Source organism: Artibeus jamaicensis, unplaced genomic scaffold (genome assembly GCF_021234435.1).
Source record: "Artibeus jamaicensis isolate MK-2021 breed Jamaican fruit bat unplaced genomic scaffold, CSHL_Jam_final contig_399, whole genome shotgun sequence".
NCBI classification, from domain to species: domain Eukaryota; kingdom Metazoa; phylum Chordata; class Mammalia; order Chiroptera; family Phyllostomidae; genus Artibeus; species Artibeus jamaicensis.
This window is the reverse complement of record NW_026521816.1, coordinates 1,621,604-1,648,378: the sequence shown is the minus strand read 5'-3', so window position 1 is coordinate 1,648,378 and position 26,775 is coordinate 1,621,604. Positions and strand designations below refer to the sequence as shown.

The 26,775-nt window shown below is 38.3% G+C and overlaps 1 protein-coding gene across 1 annotated transcript in view; it reads right to left on the bottom strand.

Moving 5' to 3' along the window:
• The window catches only part of SH3RF3 (SH3 domain containing ring finger 3), a 191,474-nt gene that overhangs the window by 37,869 nt on the left and 126,830 nt on the right, over positions 1-26,775 (bottom strand). The window contains 2 exon segments of the mRNA XM_053665267.1: positions 783-1,039; positions 1,042-1,113. Of these exon segments, the coding sequence (XP_053521242.1) occupies positions 783-1,039; positions 1,042-1,113 (329 nt within the window).

Sequence of the window (26,775 nt, the reverse complement as noted above, 5' to 3'; positions counted from 1 at the left end):
TTTGGATATGAAATTTAATAGATATGGAATTCATTTAATACCATTAAATGAATTTCACCTTTTAATTTTATTTTTACATTTTTCAAACTTTTTAAAAAGGTAGCTACTAGGAGACTTTAAATTAGATGTGTGTCTTAAATTATAGTTTTTGTGGACAGCTCTGATTTTGAAATCTGGAGTCTAATCCTGGCTACTCCAATGTCTAGTTGGGTGGCAACTGAAGCAAGCTCATTGGAATCAGATTCATTTTGTGAAATAACCTTACTTCCTTTACAGTTAAAAGAATAGCTAAAAATGCTACCCACGCCAAGTGTCAGGCTGGCATCCCCCTCTCATTTCTCCTGGGAAGACAGATCTTCCCCTTGTGATTGAACAGACTATGGACTGACAAGGATTCACATGAAAGGGAGTGGGTGCACATAAGTAGATTTATGTAGTTATTATTATAATATCCTGGTACATTGCAATAAGAATGTTGCTCTAACAAAATGAATATATCACAATGATTTTCTGTTAAATGAACTAAAACACCTTGAGAAGGAGACACATTTTTTTTTCTTTCTTGCATAACTATAGTTGGGCTTGGGTCAACCTTATGAGGACCTGAGGCCTGAGTTCCACTTCAACAACCAGCTGCTTAATGGTTTGACCTCCATGTCTGTCACAAGCCTGGTGCCCACCTTTAAGACTTAAGTATATAAAACATCCTTGGAATCAGGTGCTAAAGAGTTACAATAACCAGCTGGGCCAGGGCCAGGGCTCACTCATGATGGGTTGCTTACCTTTTCATTTTTCTTCTCATCAGGTTTGCATTCCATGTTGGTGGGGCTGAATGTTGACAGGCCACTGACAGTCCCCACTCCGGTGTCCCCATTGAGCTTGGCAGCAGTGACATTGGGAGGTGTGATGGCTGATGTTGCTGATGTGAGTGGGATGGTTGGCCGAATGCACTGTGCCTCAGTGATGGTCTGCATTGGGGGCTGATGGAGGTGCTTCGGGGACACCATGGAGTGGGGCTTGTGGCTGGCTGTGGGCAGAATGGGGAGTTTTGGGTGTGCACGGGTGACACTGTGGTGGTTGGTCGGTCTTGATCCTGAGCAGAGGAGTGGGTAGCTGGAGCACAGGGTTAGAGAGAGGATGTATTGAAAGGTTAGTTTGCAACCTGATATGCAATTGCAATACACTCTTTCCTGGGACAGTCTGTCCAGTTGCTGCAGACCTGGTAACACATGTCACAGAGACAGCCTGAGGCCCAGTACCCCAAGAACACATGCAGATGGCCTGCCGTCAGGACTGGGGACACCACTTCCTGCCTCACTGTCAGTTTCCTATTGAGTCTGTAACTGGCCCTCTCTGCTATGAAGAGCTAAGGTACTCACCTTTGTTAGAATGTCTGTAAAAGTCTGAAGGGGAACCCTGCATGTGGGGTGTCATTGCACTAACTCCCTAAACTGCAGTGCTCAGGGCTTTGTTTCTGACACTTGGTACTTGGCCTGGCTGAGCTGTGCTCATTACAGGCCAAAGCAGCTTGTATGTCCCTTCCCTCCCCTCTGCAGCCCAGGGAGCATGCACCACTCCCCACCTTCCTGCCTCCATACTTCCATACTGCAGCCTCAGTTTCCCATTCACACATGAGGAGCGTCACGGCCAGGAACCTTCCCTTGCCTAACGATGCTAGAACCCTGAAGGAAAACATTTGTATGAATCTGTCATTTGAAAAGATAGTTCCCTCCAAACACAGCACCATGTTAAAATGAATCTTGCTATAGCTTGCGTTAGTAATTTTGAAGAACTGTCCCCTTACTAATTACAGAAACAAAGAGGGGAGAGCATGAGCCATACCACAGGGACAGTGAATTCTAGCCAGAGTAGATATGGCTCAAAAAGAGAGACACAGCTGGTGGCAGGAGACATCACTTCACACCAAGTGTCCATTGAACATTGCACGACTCAGTTCCAGTTGTGTTTGCCTTATTAGTCAGAAAAAGTTTATGTCACACTATCACTATTTTCTAGCACCAGACTTTGTGGCATGTGTGGACTCAGCAACATGCAGCAAAATGATATTCTCCGCCCCAGATATATATGCTGTAGAAAGAGCACATACTCAAATACCTGCCCAACTCCCCACCACAAAGAAACTCCTTCCTCTGACAGTGTGTTAGGAGCCTGTCCCATTTTTCTAGAAGGTGAGATATAGGAAGTTTTTTTTTTTTAACTACTCAGGGTTTGGGAAGGCTTAGGATCCTCCCTCAACATGGCTCCCTATTTATAAGGAAGACCAGGTTAAGCCATGATGCAGATCAATGAAGCCAGTGGTGGTCACTTAACTACCACAAGGTAATCTGGGACTTGCCAGTGCTCCTGGGGCCATTTATGTGCCTCTCCCTTGCTGTTTGAACTCTCTTTCACCCCAGTTTAGCAGCCCTGTAATGGGAGGTGATAGCTTAGCTAGAGAACAATCACACTTGGGTCCCAGAAGCTCTGCAGGGGCTGTTTCTGGTTCTTCTGCCAAGGGCTTGTATAGCTCACCTTCACCTCTGGCTAGCTTCTACCTGACTGTGCATCTCCTTACCAACCAAATACAAAATAAGAGAGGGTATTCCAGAAGGTGCTAAGCCCTGTAGCCATATAGTCTCTCTGGCATCATTTCCTAATCTCTCCCCTACTTTCTCCTGTCAGCCAGTCTGGCCTCTTGGCTATTCCTCAACAGACATGCAGGCTCTCTCTCTCTCCTCAGAGACTTGGTGCCCACTGGGTCTGTCACACCAGACTTCCTTTCCCCAGATAGCTGCACTGCTGCACCCCTTCACAGCTCCCAGTCACCTCAGACACCACCTTCCTGGAAAGGCTGTCCTCACCAACCCCCTGAACAGTGCATCCTGTCCCTTTGCAATCTCAACCCCCCTTGCCTTGCTATAATTTTTCTTTTCTCCAAAAGCATTTACTTCCTTTTAATCACCTGTATAGTATATCTCTTTATTATGTACTGATTGCTCATTGTCTGTCTCTCCCCTCCCCCCATGATCATACTGCAAGTTCCATTAGGGTAGGACATTTGCTGTTTAATTCACTGGCATATTTCAAACAGCTGGAATAGTGCCTGGCATGTAGGAGGTGCTTACTTTTTTTTTTAATAAGTGAATGAGTCTTCGAAAAAACAAAATTTCACCTAAAACATCCTCACACATTTCACAGGATAAAATCACCAGAGAAGAAAAAAAATACTCTATAAGAAAGGAAAGCATGACACATTACACCAGCTGGTAGAAGAATTTAGGATCCCATTTATCTTCAAAAGGATTCACCCACAATGCACCAACCAATGAACTGCTGACATAGACTAATACCCCTCTAGTGATAATCCTAGTTAGTAATGCCAAAACAACCTATGTAAGAGATGTAGGCGGTTTGAGAAAACACTACTTACTATTCCATAGTTACTAGTTTCCCCTTTCCTATCTTTAAACCTTTGGCATGTTTCAGTAACTCAGGAGCCTCAAATCCCATTAGCCCTCAGTTCACTCCTCTATCCCCAGTACCTAGAAATTGTCCTAGCATCCATCCAATAAAAAAACAGCTGAATGAATAAATTACTTAGTCTATCACAAACTTTGTCCTTTCCTTATTCTCAGGTTTACCATTTCCCACTTTCTGGGTGAAATGAAACTCTGTAAACTCCCACAGCTTTAGGCCAGCCTCTCTCTCCACTCATCCACATCCAGACCCACCCTTCCCTTTAGTTTCACGGATACTGGGTCTCACCAGTTTATCCCTCATCCTCATCTAGATCCTTTCCCCTGGCTCAGAGCCTTCTCTCTTGTATTTAGCTCCTCTAATAGCTTTCCTCCTATAATTTACTAACCAAGTTGCCTCTCCCATTTAAAAAACATCCTTTTTGTATTTTGTCTTCTTCTAGCTAGTACCTCCTTTTCTTGCTTTGCTTTATACCTAATATTCTTTTTTCCTTTAATTTTATTTTATTGATTATGCTATTAAAGGTATCCTGTTTTTTTCCCTGTTCCCCCTTCCACACAGCACCCCACCACTTCCTCAGGCAATACCCCACTGTTGCAGACCCCAGCTCGTGGGACCCACAGTGTTGTAGCTGAAACCCCCAAAAATTCACACAGACTACCAAATCCTGTGGAGAAAAAGGGCAAGTGGCTTCTCTCTCAAGAGGGGCAAAAGCCTCGGCCTTCACCATGACAGGCCTTTATTTCTTTTTCGGGGCACATTACTTGATGGTCCTCATTTACTATGCACAAGTTCACTTTAGGTAGTTACCTTTTACAGAAAACAAAAGGAGATGCTGCTGCTAATCACATCACAGAAGAAGGATATTTGCAAATGAAAAGGGAAAGGTGGTTGAACCCCTTACACTCCATACTGGAGAGTTTTAGCATGGATTTTAGGAAGTTACAGTAAGCACTTTCTGTCACAATTCAGGGTGAGGGACTTTTAGCAAAAGCAAGCCTCAAAGCAGCCTAGGTACATTGCAGGCCTGATTCCCCACAGAAGAACCTTTTCGTGGGCGTGGGTCCTGTGCGTCAGACCTTGCTCTCCATTGGGAGCTGGGCCCACACCACGAAGAATGGTCTCCTACACCCCACCCTTGTTCATGTTTATGGGTCATGTGTATAACTTCTTTGGCTACTCCATTTCCTATACTGTACTTTATATTCCCATGGCTATTCTGTATACCTATTTGTACTTCTTAATCCCCTCATCTCTCACCCATTCTCCCACACCCACCCTCCCATCTCTTTATCGTTAACTTTTGGCATTTTAATTATGATGTGTCTTGGAGTGGACCTCTTTGCATCCATCTTGTTTGGGACTCCTTGTGATTCCTAGACTTACTTGCATATCTATTTCCTTCACCAAATTAGGAAAGTCTTCTTTCGTTATTATTTCAAATAGATTTCTAATTTCTTGCTCTTTCTCTCCTCCTTCTGGCACCCCTATGAAGTGAATGTTGGATTGCTTGAAGTTGACCCACTATAGGCTGCTCACACTATCCTCGTTTTTCTGGATTATTTTTCCTTCTTGTTCTGAATGGTTTTTTGCTTCCTTATGTTCCAAATCATTGATTTGATTATTGGCTTCATCCACTCTACTGTTGTTTCCCTATAAGTTATTCTTTATTTCAACTAGTATATCCTTCATTTCTACCTGGTTTTTTTTTTATGCTGTTTAGGTCCTTGCTTAAGTTCCTTGAGCATCCTTATAACAATTATTTTGAACTCTGCATCTGAGAGATTTCTTATCTCCCCTTTATTTAGCTCTTTCTCTGGAGTTTTGATCTGTTCTTTCAGTTGGGCCATGTTTCTTAGTCTCCTCATTTTGGTAGCCTTCCTGTTTGCTTCTGTGTATTAGATAGAGCTGCTTTGATTCTGAGTCTTGGTAGTGTGGTCTAATGTAATAGGTGTCCTGTAGGGTCCAGTGGCACAGCCTCCCCTATCACCCAAGCTAGGTATTTAAGGTAAGCCCTTCATGTGGGCTGAGTACACCCTTCTTTTGCAGTTGAGCCTTGCTTGCTGTTAGTGATCAATGGGAGGGATTTATTCAGGCAAGTCAACTGCAAGGACTGGCTATGACCACTGACCATCAACCTCTGCCATCTTTGGAGAATCAGCTATGCAGAGGCAGGGTGGTGGTGCTCTGACATGTTCTGTAGCACTGGGTGCACTGGCTCTGGGGTTTCCTGGGTGGTGCTGGCCAAGGCGAGCCCCCACCTGTGCTTTACCTGAGGCACCCTGCCTGAGCTATAAAGCAGTCTGAGATGGCTGCTACTTATGCTGAATTTAGAGATTCCCAGTTGAAGCCAAGCTATGAATCTAAGCTGGCTACTGCTAGTGCTGGGCCTGGGACTCACTGAAGCAAGCCATTGCTTATTTGAGAGGATTCAGGAAGTTGTGAAGTGTGAGCCAAGACAAGCCATTCACATGGAAAAGTGGCTTTGGTGGGCTTGTAAGTTGGTTGGGTGGGGTCTCTAGGAATCTCCAAGTTGGGTCAAACAATGTTAGCCAGGTTGATGAAATTTTAGATACAGTACCAGTCTACTGGCTGTGGGCTCAGAAATAGGACAATGGCTGCTCACCTTGATGTCAGATACCTCAGGTATCTGACATGCCACTGGTACCCTTCAAGCAGCTGCCCTGTTGCCGGAGCCCAAAAGGAGTGAGTCTGAGTAGGCGAGTCCTTGTGTGGGTTCTTTAAGAGGAACTGCTCGGGGATCCAGCAGTTTCTTTCATTGACTCAATTGCTGCTGGTTTTTGTAGCCAGAAATTGTGGGCATTTATCTCCCCACACTGAAACCCTGGGCTGGGTGGCCTGGTGTGGGATCGAGACTCCTTACTACGGAGATATCTCTCCTGAATTTTTATCCACCACATGTGGGTGTGTACCAGCCTGTTCCTCGTCTGTGCCCCTCCTACCTGTCTGGATAGATGTGGTTTCTTTAATTTCATAGTTGTCAGACTTCCATTGAAGTAAATTTTTGTCAGTTTTATATCTTAGTTGTAATTTTGATGAGGCAAGCAATGTCTGTCTTTGCCACCATATTGTCTTTTTGAAATAATGCCGATGCTGGTCTTTTTCTCTGTATGATTTGTTAGTTGCTGTCATGGCACTTTTCATCTCTGCTCTGTGTTGTGGATAAATTCCTTTGAATGGCTTTGCAGTGTCACTAATTTCTATCTTCAATTGAATCCAGTCTAGAGTCAGCCCAGTTTCTGTAATTAAATAAATATATTTTCCCTTTCCAAAATTTCAAGTTGGTTCTTTTTTATATCTAACTGTTTGATTCATAGTGGTCCATCTCTTTTTTCTTTCTTCACAGCATCCTGTGTTTGCTTTCTTTTTTAGAGGGTGGATGCCATTTCTTCCATTTCCTTTTAGAGGATCTTTAAAATACTGATATTAAAGACTTCAGAGTGCTCTTATTTCCCTCTCATAAGTTTATTGGCTATCCTGTATGTATTAGTTGCCTCCAGCTTCTGAGATTTTAGTGTGTAGTTCATTTTAAGTGGGAGTGTCTTAGTGCTGTTGTTTCTGTGCTTGCTTACTTGTCAGAATCGGGCATTTTTTTGCTGGTTCTTCATTGTCTTCTTGGACCACCTTTTAGAACCAGTTATAATAGAATAGTTTGAGTTCTGATCTTCCAGGGATGGTGCAGACCTAGTCCTCAGGACATAGCCAAACTCAGCTTGGTGCCCAAGTGCAACTCTCTGTTCTATCCCACACCTTAGGCAGTGAATGGCTCAGTATTGACCATGTCCTGGAAGAAGCTGTGACTGGGTCTGGTCCTTGATACTCACCAGGGCTCCTTGTTCATATTCTCTTGCAGGGGCTGAAAGTCAGCCAACATCACCTACTTTTCATCCTTGAGCCCAGGAGGAGGTCAGCACTTCAATCCCACTTACTGTTCTGTGTTACATTTTGTTTAGGTCCACAGAGTTCAATTTTCAAAAAATTTTAAAAAATAAGCAAAACTGTTTGTGATTAGAACAGAGAAAGTGGGGGATTTTAAAGCTCACTATCTAACACTATTCAACACTATTCAGGAGTCATTAATTTACTTCTCAGTCCACAGAAATATGGTTTCCCATATTTTCAGAAAAAGTATCCATTGATCTAATTGTTTATCTTTATAGCAATATCACACTAACTTGGTTACTATAGTTTTATAATATGTCTTGAAATCAGTATTAGCTTTCCAAATTTGTTGTTCTTTTCAAGGTTGTATTTGGCTATTCTAGGTCCTTTGCATGCCTATATGAATTTGAGATCCAGACTATCAATTTCTATTAAAAAGTCAGGTGAGGTCTTGATTGAGAGTCCATTGAATCTATAGGTCAATTTTGGGAGAATAAACACCTTAACAATACTGTCTTCTCACTCATGAATAAAGTACATCTCTCTACTTAAGTATTCTTTAATTTCTTAGCAATATTTTGTAGTTTTCAATGTATAGGTCTTTCTCATCTTTTGCCAGATTTATCCCCCAGTAATTTATATTCTCGATGCCATTAAAAATGGTATCATTTTCTCTCTTTTTTAATTGTTGTTCAAATACAATGGTCTCCATTCTCCCATCACCACTCCCCCACACACCAGTCATCCCCATTTCCCACCCTCGATCCTACCCTCCTTTGGCTTTGTCCCTGTGTCCTTTATATATGTTTTCCTTGACAATGATTCCTGCTTTTAACCCCATTATCCACTCCCACCTCCCCTCTGGTTACTGTCTCTTCTTAATTTCAGTGTTTCTGGTTATATTTTGCTTGATTGTTTGTTCTGTTGATTAGTTTCTACTTATAGGTGAGGTCATATGGTATTTGTCTTTTACTGTCTGGCTTATTTCACTTAGCATAATGCTCTCCAGAGCCACACATGTTGTTGTGAAGCGTAGGAGCTCCTTTCTTTTTGCTGTGTATTATTCCATTGTGTAAATGTATCACAGTTTTTTGATCTACTCCTTTACTGATGGGTACTTAGGTTGCTTCCAGCATTTGGCTATTATAAATTGTGCTGCTATGAACATTGGAACACATAGGTTCAATTGGTTTTTCAGGTTTTTTAGGGCATAATCCAATCAATGGAATTGCCAGATCAAAAGGAAGGTTCAATTATAATTTTCTGGGGAAATTCCATACTGTTTTCCACATTAGTTGCACCAGTCTACATTCCCACCAACAATGTACTAGGGTTCCCTTTTCTCTACAACCTCACCAGCACTTATTTGTTGATTTGTTTATAATGGCCATTCTGACTGGTGTGAAGTGGTGTCTCATTGTGGTTTTTATTTGCAACTCTCTGACAGCTAGTGATCCTGAGAATCTTTTCCTATGTCTCTGGGCCCTCTGTATGTCATCCTTGGAGAAGTGTCTGTCCAGGTCCTTTACCCATTTCTTAATTGGGTTGCTTGTCTTCCTTTTGTGGAGTCATGTGAGTTCTTTATATATTTTGGATATCAAACCAAAGTCCAAGGCATCATTAGGCAAATATATTTTCCCATATGGCTGGTTCATTTTTCCTTTTGCTGATGTTTTGTTTAGCTATGCAGAAGCTATTTATTTGGATTAAGTCCCATTCATTCACTGTTTCCTTTATGTCTCTTGCCTTAGAGCACACATTTGTGAAAATACTGCTGCATGGAATATCTGAGATTTTCCTGCCTATGTTCTCCTCTAGGACTTTTATGGTGTCACAACTTATATTTAAGTTTTTTATCCTTCTTGAGTTTATTTTTGTATATGGTGTAAGTTGGTGGTTAAATTTCCTTTTTTTTTTGCATGTAGCTGTTCATATCACCCAACACCAGTTGTTGAAGATGCTATTTTTACTCCATTTTATTCCTTTTCCCCCTTCGTCAAGTATTAATTGATGATGGAGACTTGAGTTTATATCTAGGCTCCCTGTTCTGTTCTATTGGTCTATGTGTCTGTTCTAATGCCAGTACCAGACTGTTTTGATTACCGTGGCCTGGTAATAAATATACTTTGATATCAGGTATTGTGATCCCTCCTACTTTGTGCTTCTTTCTCAAAATTGTTGCAGCTATTCAGGGTTATTTATGGTTCAATATAAATTTTTGAAATGTTTGTTCTATATCTGTGAAATATGTCATTGGTATTTTAATAGAGATTGCATTGAACCTATAAATTGCTTTAGTGTGAATATTTTGACAATGTTAATTTTCCCATCCATGAACATGGTATATGCTTCCATTTCTTTATGCCTTTCATAATTTCTTTCTTTAGTGTTGTGTAGTTTTCAGATCTGTGTACGGATCTTTTACCTCCTTGGTAAAGTTTATTCCTAGGTACTTTATTTTTGTTGCTGCTACAAAAATTTGGATTTTTTTCCCCTGATTTCTGTTTCTAATATTTCATTGTTGTTGTAGAAAAATGCTTGCAATTTCTGAATATTGACTTTTTACCCCATTCTTTTTGCGAAATTTACTTACTGGGTCAAGTAGTTTTTTTTGTGGAGTCTATAGGATTTTCTATTTGCAAACAATTACAGTTTTGCTTCCTCCTTTCCAATTTGGATGCCTTTTATTTCTTTTGCTTGTGTGATCACTCTGGCTAGGATTTCTGTTCAACTATGTTGAACGGAAAGTGGCAAAAGCAGACATACTTATCTTGTTCCTGATCTTAGTGGGAAAGCTTTTAATTTTTGCTTGTTGAGTATGATGTTGGCTGTAGCTTTCTCATATATGGCCTCTACTATGTTGAGGTATGCTTCCTCTACTCCCACTTTGCTGAGTGTTTTTATCATAAATGGGTGTTGTACCTTATCAAATGCTTTTTCTGCATTTATTGATATGATCATGTGATTTTTGCCTTTCATTTTATTTATGTGATGTATTACATTTAACAATTTGTTAATATTGTACCATCCTTGCATCCCTGAGATGAGTCCCACTTGATCATGGTATATTATCTTTTTAATGTATTGCACGTGGTTTGCCAATAAAACTGGTATTGTTATTTTTAAATGTCAATTTTCAGTTATTCATTAATACTATGTAAAACAACAATTAATTTTTGTATATTAATCTTGCATCCTGCAACCTTGCTGAATTCGTTTATTACCTCTAAAAAAACCTTTTTGTGTGTGTGTGAATGTGGATTCCTTAGGGTTCTCTCTCTATATAAGATCATGTACCTTGGAAATTGAGATAGATTAGCTCCTCCCTTTCCAATCTGCATGCCTTTATTTCTTTTTCTTGACTAACATCTTCGGTTAGAACTTACAACACAATATCAAATAGAAATGGCAAGAGTGGGCATCCTTGTCTTGATCCTTATCACTAGGGAAAGTTTTCAGTCTTTCACCAGCAGTTTTATGTTAGCTGTGGATTTTCACAGATGTCCTTTATGAGGTTGAAGAAGTTCACTTGTTTTTCTCATTTTCTGAGTTTTTGAAGAACAGATGATGAGTTTTGTCAAGTTTTTCTCCACATCTATTCAACTGACCATGTTACTTTTATTTTTTAGTTTATTAATAAAGTATATTGAGGTCAAGCATTAATCAAACCTTGAATTGCTAGGATAAATACTACTTAGTCATGATGTACTATTATCCTTTTTATTTATTGGTATGTTTGATTTGTTAAAATTTTTTCAGAATTTTTATATTTATGTCTATGATCAATATGGTCTAAAGTTTTCTTTTAATGTCTTTGTCTGGTTATGAAACTAATGGTGGCCTTATAGAAAGAGTTAGAAAAGATTTTCTTCCTTTTTGCAGTTTTCTGGAAGAGTTTCCAAAGAATTATTATAATTTCTTCCTTAGCCATTAGGTATATTTTGCCAATGACAACATTTAGGCCTGGAAAAGTTTTCTTTGTGGAAGGTTTTTAACTAATTCAATTTCTATAATTAATATAGGCCCCTCAGATTATCAAATACTTTTAAGTTTATTAATATACTGAGTTTACTGGCATAAAGAGTGTTTACAATAATCCCTTACTATCCTATAGAATCAAAAGTGATGTCACTTCAATTATTACTGACATCAATAATTTGTGTATTCTCTCTATTCTTTATCTCTATGGCTAGAGGTTTATCAACATTATTACTGATCTCAATGAATGAAATTTTGGTTTCATTGACTTTCTCTACTATTATACAGCTTTCAGTATCATTGATTTATACACTGATCTTTTTCTCCTTTTTTTGTGGTTCCTTTGTTCTTTTGATTCTAGTTTCTTAAAGTGAAACTGAGGTCTCAAATCAATGGATTGGCTTTTTATTCCTTTTTCTAATAGAGGTGTTTAGTGATATAAATTTCCAAATTTTGATATGATGTGTTTTTATTTTCATTCAATGTAAAATGTTTTCTAATACTACTTTTAATTTTCTCTTTGATCCATGGGTAATTTTGAAGTATGCATTTAATTTTTAAATATTTAGAGATATCTTGTGTTATTGATTTCTAATTTAACTCAACAGTAATCAGGAAATATAACTTGAGTGACTTCAAATTTTTAAGATTTGAGATTTAACTGTTATGGCCCAGAATATGGTCTATTTCGGTAAATGTGTGCAATGAAAAGAACATGTATTTTTCTGTTGTTTGTTAGAGTATTATATAAATGCCAATTTAGTTAAGTTGGGTATAGTGTTGTTCTAATGTCCTATATTCTTACCAATATTCTACTTGTATCAATTATTAAGAGAAGTATTGCAATTCCTGACTGCAACTGTAGAATTATCTATTTATATCTCCTTACAGCTCTATCAGTAATTGCTTATATATGAGGCCTGTCCGAAAAGAGCCCAGCCATTGTTATCAATATAACCTGGCAGTCAAAGAGAATGGAATGGAATGCACATGTGTGAACAGTGATGATTTCATTATACTAGTCAGTGGGAGTGACAGACGCCAATAGGTGAGCATATGTACTGTGTGACCATTGCATTCAAATGACTGAGCAATTAGAACAATGAATCTGCACCAAATTTTACATCAAGCTTGAATATTCCTCCATGGAAGCTGTTTGGATGATTCAGAAGGCTGCAGCTAAGGGCAACTGGTGACTGGCAGTTTCATCATGACAATGTACCTGCTCATGCATCACGTCTCATGTAGAATTTTTTGGTGAAACATCAAATCACCCAGATGACTCACTCCCCCTGCAGCCCAGATTTGGTGTCCTGTGATTTCTGGCTTTTCCCAAAACTGAAATTACCTTTGAAAGGGATAAGATTTCAGACCATCAGTGAGATTCAGGAAACTATGACAGGGCAGCTGATAGCATCTAGGAGAACTGTGTGAGGTTCCAAGGTGCCTATTTTGAAGGGGACTGAGGTGTCATTGTCATGTGTACATTTCTTGTGTTTTGTATTTTCATCAAGAAATGCCTCTTTTTCATAGTATGTGACTGGATACTTTCTGGACAGACCGCGTATTTTGAGGTTCTGTTAGTTGAGGCATAAATATTTAGACCTCTTGATGAACCAACTCTTTTACTATTGTAAATTTGGCTTTTTTATTAGTAATTATATTCTTTGTTCTGAATTCTACTCTGTCTGGTATTAATATAACCAATTCAGATTTCTTCTGATTAATATTAACATGGTAGTAAATCCTCATTATTTACAGATTCTGCATTTGCTTATTTACCTACTAGCTAAAATTGATTTGTAACCCACAAATTAATACCTCTGGGGCTTTTGCAATCATCCTTAGACATGTGCAGATTAGCAAATAATGTAAGTTACCCATGCACATGTTCCCAGCGGAGGGGTGCCAATATGAAGCTCTTCCTTCCTATTTAAGCTCATACAAAGATGCTCAGGGACAGAGAGACAGGAGGGAGAAGGGCAGTGCAGTGCAAGAAGCTCTAGCTCTGGGACAGTTGGATGGGCTTGAATTTTGACTCTGTCACCAGTTACTAGACTGGCTTTGGGCAAGTCACTTAACACTTCCAAACCTTATTTTCTCTTTTGTAAAATAAATAAAATAGAATCTACCAGGATGAGTTGTTTTAGTATTTAAGATTGAAATCTATGTGAGACACACACCAAGATAAAATCTAATTGAATTGTTCAAAATAAATATTTCTGTGACAAATAGAATCTTAAAAGCAGTCAAAGGAAAAAGGCACATTACATAAATTACAAAAAAAAGATGACAGTAGGTTTCTGATCAGGAACACTTCAGCTGAGAACACTGAAAAAAATGAATCTGTCAAGTTAAAATCTTATACCCAAAAATATTTTTAAAAGTGAAAGAAAAATAGAGTTATTCAGATAAAGGTAAAAGATTTCATCATTAATAGATCCACATATGAGAAATGTTGAACAAAATACTTGAGGAAGAATGAAATGGTATCAGATGGAAATATGGATCTATACAAAGGAATGAGGAGAACTACAAATACCACAAATTGTAACGACATGCCATGGACCGGATAGCTTCACAGGCAAATTTAACCAAACATTCAAAGAAGAACTAACTCCTCAAACTATTCCAAAAAATTTAAGAAGAGGGAAGACTCCCAAACGCTTTTTATGAAGCCAGTACTATCCTAATTCCAAAACTGGGTAAAGACACAAGAGGGTAAAGAAAAGAAACTATAGGCCCATATCTGTGATGAACATAGATGCTAGAATTCTTAACATAATATTGGCAATACCAATCCAGCTATACATTAGAGAGATCATACACCATGATCAAGTGGATTCATCCCAGGAATGCAAAGATGGTACAATATTTGCAAATTAGTAAACATAATATACCACATAAACAAAATAAAGGACAAAAATCACATGATCATAACAATAGATGCAGAAAAATTATTTAATATAAGTTCTCCCTCCCTGTACTTCAGTTTGGAACTTCTCTTTGGAGAGTGTGCTGGGGCCTACCTGTTTATTCATCATCTCATCTGAATTGCGACCTTGATTTTCTAATATCTAGTACCTCACAAACTGTTGTTTCATAAATTCCCTTTGGGAGGATAAATCTTGTCCTCATTTATTTCGGCTGTAACCAGAATTCTAGCATTCATATGATCCAGCCATTCCACTTCTAGGTATTTATCCAAGGAAAATTAAAACATTAATTTGAAAAGATATGTGCATCTTTGTGTTCATTACAGCATTACTTACAATAGCCAAGATGAAAGTAACCTAGGTGTCCACTGTAGAAAAATGGATGAAGAAGATGTAGTATATACAATATATAATGGACTATTACTCAGCCATAAAAAAGAATGAAATATTGCCATGGGGCAACATGGATAGAGAAGAGGGTATTATGCTAAGTGAAGTAAGTCAAACAGAGAAAAACAAATACCATATTATTTTACTTATATGTGGAATCTAAAAACACTAAATAAACAAACAAACAAACAAAACAGAAACAGACCCATAGATATGGAAAATATGCTGATGGTTGCCAGATAGGAGGCAGGCGGGGGATGGGTGAATAGGTGAAGAGGAATAAGAGGTACAAACTTCCAGTTATAAGAAAATGTGTAAGTCACAGGGATGTAACATATAGCATAGGAAAAGAGTGAATCTTATCATAACAATTTTGTGTGACAAAGTTACTAGTCTTAGTATGGTGATCAAATGCAAAACATATAAATGTTGAATCGCTATGTTGTACACCTGAAACAAATACTATATGTCAACTACACTTAAATAAAAAACAAAATACAAAAACATGTGGCTCTATCTTTTAGCTATGAAAATATGACTATACCTATTACTTAAAACCTTTTAGCAATAATATGCTCCTTTGCCCTTAGAATAAAAACTGAAATTCCCTGACATAGCTAAAAGAACCTTCATGATCACCCTTGCACACTTTTCACTTTTATCACAAGGCACGCACCCTTCTGCTTTCTTTGTTCTTCCCCACTGACCCAATTTTAGTTCTTAAAAACGTGAGTCCTTTGTTAGCTTCAATCTCACCTCACTTCACCACTACATGCTATGTTCTACTCATCTTTGAGATCTAAAAGTCAATTTTTCCTCAGCAGAGAAATTGTTCTAGACATATTATTGTTCTCCTATCATACCTTTTTGCAATTCCATCAAACTTAATGGGGTTACCCATAGTAGTAACTCAGGTCTTTCTCATTACCATGCCTGTGCCCTTGTCAGTCCCTCTGCCAGAATTCTTTCAAAATGTTGAAAAAGCAATTGACAAAATCCACTTTTCATTTGTGATAAAACATTCCACAAAGTGGAAATAGAGGGAGCATACCTCAACATAATAAAGGCCACATACAAGAATCCTATAACCAACATCATATTCAGTGGGCAAAAACTAAAATCTTTCCCCTTAAAATCAAGAACAAGACAAGGGTGTCTACTTTTACCACCTTTGCTCAACATAGTATTGGAAGATTTAGCCACAGCAATCAGAAAAACAAAAGAGATAAAAGGCATCTAAACTAGAAAGGAGGAAGTATAACTGTCATTGTTTCCAGATGACATGATAGTGTACACAGAAAACCCTATACTCTCCACCAAAACACTACTTGAGCTATTAAGTGAATTTGGCAAAATAGTGGGGTATGACACCAATATTCAAAAATGGAGGGTATTTTTGTATACCAACAATGAATTATCAGAAAGAGAAACTAGGGAAAAAATTCCCATTTACTATAGCAACAAGAAAAATAAAGTACCTAGGAATAAACCTAACCATAGAGGTAAAAGACCTGTACTTAGAAAACTACAACACTGAAGAAAGAAACTGAGGAAGACACAAACAAATGAAAGCATATACCATGTTCCTGGATTGAAAGAATTAACATAATTAAGGTGACCATAATACTCAAAGCAATGTATACATTCAACACAATTTCTGTTAAAATACCAATGGCATATTTCACAGATCTAGAACAAACATTTCACAAATTTAGATGGAACCATAAATGGCTCAAACAGCCTCAGCAATCTTGAGAAAGAAGAATGGAGTAGGAGGGATCACAATACCTAATATCAAACTATACTACAAGGCCATGGTAATCAAAACTGGTCCTGCTATAAGAACAGACACACAGATCAATGGAACAGAATACAGAGCCCTGACTTAAACCCATATCTCTATGGCAATATTTTTATTGTTTATTTGACTTTTTTATTGATGTTTGAATAAAGTTGTCTCCATTTACCTACCACCACTTTGCCCTGCCCTACTCACAAAAACCTCCCACCCTCAAATGCACCCCACCTTGGTTCCACCCATGGGTCCCTCATACATGTTCATTTATGTCCCTTCCCCTTCTTTCCCATGTTATTTCCTTCTCCTCTCCCCTCTGATTACTATCAGTTTGTTGTCATTTCAATGTCTCTGGGTATATTTTGCTTGCCAGTTTGTTTGGTTAATTAGGTTCCACTTATAGGTGAAGATCATATGATATTTGTCTTTACTGCCTGTCTTACTTCTTGGTATCTTACTTCTCTTACCAAAATACTTTACAGTTCCATACATGTTGTCACAAAGGGTAGGAGCTTCTTTCTCTCTGCTGTGTAGTATTCCATTTTGTTAATGTACCATAGTTTTTTGATCCATTTATTTACTGATGGGAACCTAGGTTGCTTCCAGCACTTGGCTGTTGTAAATTGTGTTGCTATGAAAATTGGGGTGCATAGGTTCCTTTGGATTGGTGTTTCAGGGTTCTTAGGATATAATCCCAGAAGTGGAATTGCTGGGTATAAGGCAGTTCCATTTTTAGCTCTCTGAGGAAATTCCATACTATTTCCCATAGTGGCTGCACCAGTTTGCATTACCACCAATGGTGTACTAGGGTTCCCTTTTCTCCCCATCCTCTCCAACACTTGTTTGTTGCTTTGTTGATGATGGCCATTCTAACTGATGTGAAATGGTATCTTATTGTGGCTTTTTTATTACTTTTATTTTTTTTATTTAGTTATTTTTCAAGTATAGTTTCTGTCTCTATTTCTCCCATCCTGCCCCGTGCTCCTCACCTCCCCTCCATTTCCCCCCCTCCTAGTTATTGTCCCTGTGTCCTTTATACTTGTTCCTCCAAATCCCTCCCCTTTTTCCCCCCTTAAATTCCCTCCCCTCTCCCCTCTGGTCGCTGTCCCATTGTTCTCTATTTCAGTGTCTTTGTTTTTATTCTGCTTCCTTGTTCATTTTCTTGTTTAGCTTCCTGTTAAAGGCGAGATCATATGGTATTTGTCTTTCAATGCCTGACCTTTTCACTCAGCATAATGCTTTCCAGTTCCATCCATGTTGTTGCAAAGGGTAGTAGCTCCTTCTTTCTCTCTGCTGCATAGAATTCCATTGTGTATATGTACCACAATTTTTTGATCCATTCATTTACTGATGGGCACCTAGGTTGCTTCCAGCTCTTGGCTATTGTAAATTGTGCTGCTATGGACATTGTGGTGCATAGGTTCTTTGAACTTGATGTTTGGGGGTTTTTAGGATATAATACTGACAGTGGAATAGCTGGGTCAAAAGGCAGGTTGATTTTTATTTTTCTGAGAAAATTCCATACTGATTTCCATAATGGTTGTACCAGTCTGCAATCCCACCAGCAGTGAACTAAGGACCCCTTTTCCCCATACCCTCTCCAACATTTGTTGTTTGTTGCTTTGTTTATGATAGCCATCCTGGCCGGTGTAAAGTGGTATCTCATTGTGGTTTTAATTTGCATCTCTCTGATAGCTAGTGATATTGAGCATCTCTTCATGTGTCTCTGGATCTTCTGTATGTCCTCCTTGAAGAAGTGTCTATTCAAGTCCTTTTCCCATTTTTTAATTGGGTTAGATGTCTTCTTAGACTGGAGTTGTGTAAGTTCTTTGTATATTTTGGAGACTAAACTTTTGTCTGAGGTATCATTGGCAAATATGTTTTCCCATACAGTTAGTTGTCTTTTTAATTTAATAGTGTTTTCCTTAGCCATGCAGAAGCTTTTTATTTTGATGAGATCCCATTTGTTTATTCTTTCCTTTATATTCCTTGCTCTAGGGGACATATCAGTAAAAATGTTGCTGTGTGAAATATCTGAGATTTTCCTGCCAATGTTCTCCTCTAGGACTTTCATGGTGTCACAGCTTATATTTAAGTCTTTTATCCACCTTGAATTTATTTTGGTGTATGGTGTAAGTTGGTGCTCAAATTTCATTTTTTTGTATGTAGCTGTCCAGTTCTCCCAACACCATTTGTTGAAGAGGCTATCTTTACTCCATTTTATGTTACTGCCCCCTTTGTCAAATATTAATTGACCATAGAGACTTGGGTTGATTTCTGGGCTCTCTGTTCTGTTCCATTGGTCTATGTGCCTGTTTTTATGCCAGTACCAGGCAGTTTTGATTACAGCGGCCTTGTAGTACAGTATAATATCAAGTATTGTGATCCCTCCTACTTTGTTCTTCTTTCTCAAAAGGGCAGCTGCTATTCGGGGTCATTTATGGTTCCATATACATTTTGAAGTGTTTGTTCTATGTCTGTGAAATATGCCATTGGTACTTTAATAGGTATTGCATTGAATCTGTAGATTGCTTTGGGTAGTATGGACATTTTGATGATGTTCATTCTTCCAATCCATGAACCAGGTGTATGTTTCCATTTGTTTGTGTCTTCCTTGATTTCTTTCTTCAGGGCTGTGTAGTTTTCTGCATACAGGTTTTTTACCTCCTAAGTTAGGTTTATTCCCAGATATTTTATTTTTCTTTTTGCTATATCGAATGGGATTTTTTTCTTGATTTCTGCTTCTGCTGATTCATTGTTAGTATACAAAAATGCCTTTGATTTCTGGATATTGACTTTATATCCTGCAGTTTTGCCAAATTCATTAATTAGTTCGAGCAGTTTTTTTGGTAGAGTCTATAGGATTTTCCATGTACACTATCATGTCATCTGCAAACAGTGACAGTTTTGTTTGCTCCTTTCCTATTTGGATGCCTGTTATTTCCTTTTCCTGCTTGATTGCTGTGGCCAAAACTTCCAATACTATATTGAATAGAAGTGGTGAAAGTGGACATCCTTGTCTTGTTCCTGATCTTAGTGGAAAAGCTTTTAGTTTTTGCCCATTGAGTATGATGTTGGCTGTAGGTCTCTCATATGTGGTCTTTATTATATCAAGGAATGCTCCCTCTATTCCCACTTTGCTGAGTTTTTTTTTAATCATAAATGGGTGTTGTACCTTATCAAAAGCTTTTTCCAAGTCTATTGATATGATCATGTGGTTTTTGTCTTTGCTTTTGTTTATGTGATGTATTACATTCATTGATTTGCGAATGTTGAACCATCCTTGCGTCCCTGGGATGAATCCCACTTGGTCATGGCCAACACCATTTATTAAAGATGCTTTATTTACTCCAATATATGGTTATGCCCCCTTTGTCAAATATTAATTGTTGAGGAAGGAAGATAGTGGAGGAGTGAGTGGAAGTCACACTGCCCTCCTCCCAGGACCAATATGGTATTACAATTCAATTGTGGAGAAACCATCTGGAACAAAAAACTGAGCAATGGCCAGAGAGAACATATAACTTTGGACATACAGAACCAGCTTCAGCACAACCAGGCTGGTAAGGAGTGCAGTGGATATCCTGGCAAAACAGTGGGATACAAAGTCAATATTCAGAAACCAAAGGCATTTTTGTACACCTCCAACAAAATATCAGAAACAGGAATCAGGAAAAAAATCCCTTTTGCTATAGCAAGAAGAAAAATTCAATACCTTGGAATAAACCTAACCAAGGAGATAAAAGACCTATACTCAGAAAACTACACAACACTGAAGAAAGAAATCAAGGAAGACACAAACAAATGGAAACATATACTGTGTTCATGGGTGGCAAGAATAAACATCATCAAAATGTCTATACTACCAAAAGCAATTTATAGATTCAACACAATGCCTATTAAAATATCAAGGACATATTTCACAGATATAGAACATTTCAAAAAATATGTTGAACCATAAACGACCCTGAATAGCTGCAGCAATTTTGAGAAAGAAGAACAAAGTAGGTGGGATCACCATATATGACATCAAACTGATATTCACAAGGCCATGATAATCAAAACCATTTGGTCCTGCCATAAGAACAGACACATAGACCAATGGAACAGAATAGAGAGCACAGAAGTAAACTCAAGTCTGTGTGGTCAGTTAATATTTGACAAAGGGGCAGAAACATAAAATGGAATCAAAATAGCCTATTCAACAAATGGTGTTGGGAGATTTGTACAGCTACATGCAAAAAAAAAATGAAACTTAACCACCAACTTATGCCACACACAAAAATAAATTCAAGGTGGATAAAACATTTAAATGTAAGTCATGACACCATAAAAGTCCTAGAGAAGAATATATGCAGGGATTGAGATGAAGATGGCGGTGGACTAGGACGGAGTAGATACCAGTTCCTAGTACAAAAGAGACAGAAACCTATTCGATCGGAGGAGGTGAGGCCAGCAAGCCAGCAGATGCCAAGCATATATGAAAACAGGAGACCAGAAACCTCATCGGTCACAGAGGAACCAGACGAGTCACAATCAACTTGAAAATATAAAAAGACCAGAGCTGGACACATAGAAGAGGCCTCCCAATACTAGAGTCAGAGAGACAAACTGCACATTGTTGTAGGAGAGAAGCCACAAGTTGCTGCATATTTGAGTAGAGAACAACAGGATAACCAAAAGAGGCTGCACCATTGAAATTCACAGGAATTCCACCACAAAAGTTCATACCATAAAGCCAGGATGTCAAAACAGATTAATCTAAGAAGCTGAGGCTAACAAGAAGAGTCTCACAAACAATGGGAAGACAAAGAAACAATCCCCAAATGAAAGGAAAGGAGGAATCCTCAGAAAAAATGTTAGATGAAACAGAGGCAAGTCAACTATCAGATACTGAATTCAAAGCACTGGTGATCAGGAAGTTCAAAGAGCTCACAATCAGCTACCAGACACTACAGGGAAGCTACAATGATCTCACTGTGAACTATATCAACATGAAAAAGGAAATGGAAATTATTAGCAAGGGCCAAGAGGAAATGAAGAATACAATTTCTGAATTAAAAAACACAGTGGAAAGCATTAAAAATAGGGTTGGATGAAACAGAAGATCGGATTAGTGAATTGGAGGACAAAGTAGAAAGCATCTCACAGAAAGAACAGGAAAGGGAAAAGAGGCTCAGAAAGAATGAAGAGAGATTAAGAGAAATGCAAGACAATATGAAACGTAATAATATCCGAATAATAGAAATACCAGAAGGAGAAGAAGAAGAACAAGGGATAGAAAACATATTTGAAAGAGTAATGAGAGAAAATTTCCCTAATATGACGAAAGAAAAACTCACACAAATCCAGGAATCACACAGAGTCCCATTCAAGAGGAACCCAAAGAGGCCCACTTCAAGACACATCATCATTAAAATGGCAAAATTCCAAGACAAAGAGAGAATCTTAAAGGCAGCAAGGGAGAAAAAAGAAATAACATACAAGGGCATCCCAATAAGGTTAGCCACTGACTTCTCAATGGAAACACTCCAAGCAAGAAGAGATTGGCAAGAAATACTCCAAGTAATGAGAAACAGAGGCCTACAACCAAGGCTACTTTACCCAGCAAGGCTCTCAATCAAAATAGAAGGCCAAATAAAGAGCTTCCAAGACAAAAGAAGTCTAAAAGAATTTGCTGCCACCAAGCCAGCTGTACAAGAAATACTAAAAGGTCTGCTTTAAGGAAAGGAAGGAAAAGAGACAGACAGAGAGGAACACAGGTACAAAAATGGCAATGAATAAGTACCTATCAATAATAACCTTAAATGTAAATGGATTAAATGGTCCAATCAAAAGACACAGAATAGCATCATGGATAAGAAAGTATGACCCACACATATGCTGCCTACAAGAGACCCACCTCAGGACAAAAGACCATCACAGACTAAAAGTGAAAGGCTGGAAACAAATTTTCCAAGCAAATGGACAAGAAAAAAAAGCTGGGGTAGCAATTCTCATATCAGACAAAATAGACTTCAAAAAGAGGACCATAAAGAGAGACCCAGAAGGTCACTTCATAATACTCAAGGGAAGAATCCACCAAGAAGACATTAACATCGTAAATATATATGCACCCAACATAGGAGCACCAACATATATCAAGAAAATCTTAGAGGACTTCAAGAATGAGATTGACAGCAACACAAATACAGTAGGGGATTTTAACACCCCACTATCAAAAATGGACAGATCTTCCAAACAAAATATCAATAAAGATATTGTGTCATTAAATAACACCCTAGATGAAATGGACTTAACTGATATATATAGAGCACTTCATCCCAAAGAAGCTAAATACACATTCTTTTCAAATGCACATGGAACATTTTCAAAAATCGACCATATGATAGGTCACAAAACGAGCCTCAACAAAGTCAAGAAAATTGAAATCATACCAAGCATTTTCTCTGACCACAGGGACTGATACTGGAAACCAACCCTAGAGGAAAAAACCCAAAGCACCCAAAATCATGGAGACTAAAAGGTATGCTACTAAACAATGAATGGGTCAAGAATGAAATTAGGGAAGAAATCAAAACATTTCTGGAAACAAATGAAAACGATCTCACAACAACCCAAAACTTACAGGACACAGTGAAGGCAGTCCTGAGAGGGAAGTTTATAGCAATACAGGCCTACCTAAAGGAGATAGAAACATTTCAAACAAACAACCTTACTCTACGCCTGCAAGAACTCTAGGAAAAACAACAAAAACAGCCCAAAGCAAGCAGAAGGAAGGAAATAACCAAGATCAGAGCAGAACTAAATGACATAGAGACTAAAAGCACAATCCTAAGGATTAATGAATCCAGGAGTTGGGTCTTTGGAAAGATAAACAAAATAGACAAGCCTTTAAGTAGGCTCATCAAGAAAAGAAGGGAACAGACACAGATAAACACAATCAGAAATGAAAGAGGAGAGATTACAACTGATTCCACAGAAATAGAGAGGATTGTAAGAAATTACTGTGAAGAACTGTATGCCAAGAAATTTGAGAACCTAGGGGAAATGGACACATTTCTAGAAAAATATAATCTCCCAAAACTCAATGAAAAAGAAGTAGAACAGCTGAATAGACCAATAACAGCAAAAGAAATTGAAGCAGTAATCAAAAAACTCCCATCACACAAAAGCCCTGGACCAGATGGATTCATAGGAGAATTCTACAAAGCATTTAAGGAAGAGCTAACCCCCATTCTTCACAGACTATTCCAAAAAGTCCAAAAGGATGGAAAACTCCCTAAGTCCTTTTATGAAGCCAGCATCATCCTAATTCCAAAACCAGACAGAGATACAACAAAGAAAGAAAACTTCAGGCCAATATCGCTGATGAACATAGACGCTAAAATCCTCAACAAAATATTAGCAAATAGCATCCAACAATATATCCAAAAGATTATACACCATGACCAAGTGGGATTTATCCCAGGGATGCAAGGATGGTTCAACATTCACAAAACAGTAAATGTAATTCATCACATAAACAAAAGCAAAGACAAAAACCACATGATCATATCAATAGACGCAGAAAAAGCTTTTGATAAGGTACAACACCCATTTATGATAAAAACACTCAGCAAAATCGGAATAGAGGGGAACATTCCTCAATATAATAAAGGCCATTTATGAGAGACCTACAGCCAATATCATACTCAATGGGCAAAAACTAAAAAGCTTTTCCACTAAGATCAGGAACAAGACAAGGATGTCCACTTTCACCACTTCTATTCAATATAGTATTAGAAGTTTTGGCCACAGTGATCAGGCAGGAAAAGGAAATAAAAGGCATCCAAATAGGAAAGGAGGAAACAAAATTGTCACTGTTTGCAGATGACATGATAGTGTACATGGAAAATCCTATAGACTCTACCCAAAAACTGCTGAGACTAATTAATGAATTTGGCAAAACAGCAGGATACAAAGTCAATATCCAGAATTCAAAGGCATTTTTGTATACAAACAATGAATCAGCAGAAGCAGAAATCAAGGAAAAAATCCCATTTGATATAGCAAAAAGAAAAATAAAATATCTGGGAATAAACCTAACTTAGGAGGTAAAAGACCTGTATGCAGAAAACTACACAGCCCTGAAGAAAGAAATCAGGGAAGACAGAAACAAATGGAAACATAAACCGTGTTCATGGATTGGAAGAATTAACATCATCAAAATGTCCATACTACCCAAAGCAATCTACAGATTCAATGCAATACCTATTAAAGTACCAATGGCATATTTCACAGACATAGAACAAACACTTCAAAAATTTATATGGAATCATAAACGAGCCCGAATAGCAGCTGCCCTTTTGAGAAAGAAGAACAAAGTAGGAGGGATCACAATACCTGATACCAAACTGTATTACAAAGCCACTGTAATCAAAACAGCCTGGTACTGGCATAAAAACAGGCACATAGACCAATGGAACAGAACAGAGAGCCCAGAAATCAACCCAAGTCTCTATGGTCAATTAATATTCGACAAAGGGGGCAGTAACATAAAATGGAGTAAAGATAGCCTCTTCAACAAATGGTGTTGGGAGAACTGGACAGCTACGTGCAAAAAATGAAACTTGAGCACCAACTTACACCATACACCAAAATAAATTCAAGGTGGATAAAAGACTTAAATATAAGCCGTGACACCATTAAAGTCCTAGAGGAGAACATTGGCAAGAAAATCTCAGATATTTCACACAGCAACATTTTTACTGATATGTCCCCTAGAGCAAGGAATATAAAGGAAAGAATAAACAAATGGGATCTCATCAAAATAAAAAGCTTCTGCATGGCTAAAGGAAAACAGTATTAAATTAAAAAGACAACCAACTGTATGGGAAAACATATTTGCCAATGATACCTCAGACAAAGGTTTAATCTCCAAAATATACAAAGAACTTACACGACTCCACTCTAGGAAGACATCTAACCCAATTAAAAAATGGGACAAGGACTTGAACAGACACTTCTCTAAAGAGGACATACAGAAGATCCAGAGACACATGAAGAGATGCTCAATATCGTTAGCTATCAGAGAGATGCAAATTAAAACCACAGCCCTGGCTGGTGTAGCTCAGTGGATGAGCTCGGGCCTGCGAACCAGATAATCATGGTTCGATTCCCAGTCAGGGCACATGCCCAGGTTGCAGGCAGGTTCCCTGCAGGCCAGTTCCCAGCAGGGGATGCACAAACACAACCATACATTGATGTTTCTCTCCCTCTCTCCTTCCCTTCTCCTCTAAAGATAAATAAATAAAATCTTAAAAAAAAAAACACAATGAGATACCACTTTACACCAGTCAGGATGGCTATAATAGACCAAGCAACAAACAACAAATGTTGGAGAGGGTGTGGGGAAAGGGGGACCTTAGTTCATTGTTGGTGGGATTGCAGACTGGTACAACCATTATGGAAAACAGTATGGAATTTTCTCAGAAAAATAAAAATTGACCTGCCTTTTGACCCAGAAATTCCACTGCTAGGATTATACCCCAAGAATCCTAAAACATCAATTTCAAAGAACCTATGCACCACAATGTTCATAGCAGCACAGTTTACAATAGCCAAGAGTTGGAAGCAACCTAGGTGCCCATCAGTAAATGAATAGATCAAAAAATTGTGGTACATATACACCATGGAATTCTATGCAGCAGAGAGAAAGAAGGAGCTACTACCTTTTGCAACAACATGGATGGAACTGGAAAGCATTATGCTGAGTGAAATAGGCCAGGCATTGAAGGACAAATACCATATGATCTCACCTTTGACAGGAAGCTAAAGAATAAAACAAACAAGCAAACAGAATAAAAACAAAGACGCTGAAATAGAGAACAAGTGGGCAGTGACCAGAGGGGAGAGGGAAGGGAATTTAAGGGGAAAAAGGGGGAGGGATTTTGAGGAACAAGTATGAAAGACACAGAGATGAGGACTGGGGGGGGGGATGGAAGGGAGGGGGGAGACCTGGCGGGCGGGTGGGGTGGGATGGGAGAAATAGATAAAAAAAAATGTACTTGAAAAGTAACTAAATAAAATTTAATATTAAAAAAAGAGAATATATGCAGGAAAATCTCAGACATTCCACACAGCAATATTTTCACCAATATGTCCTCTAGAGCAAGGGACATAAAGGAAAGAATAAACAAATGGGACCTCATCAAATTAAAAAGCTTCTGCATGGCTAAAGAGAATAGCATTAAAATGAAAAGATATCCATCTATATGGGAAAACATATTTGCCAATTATACCTCAGACAAGGGT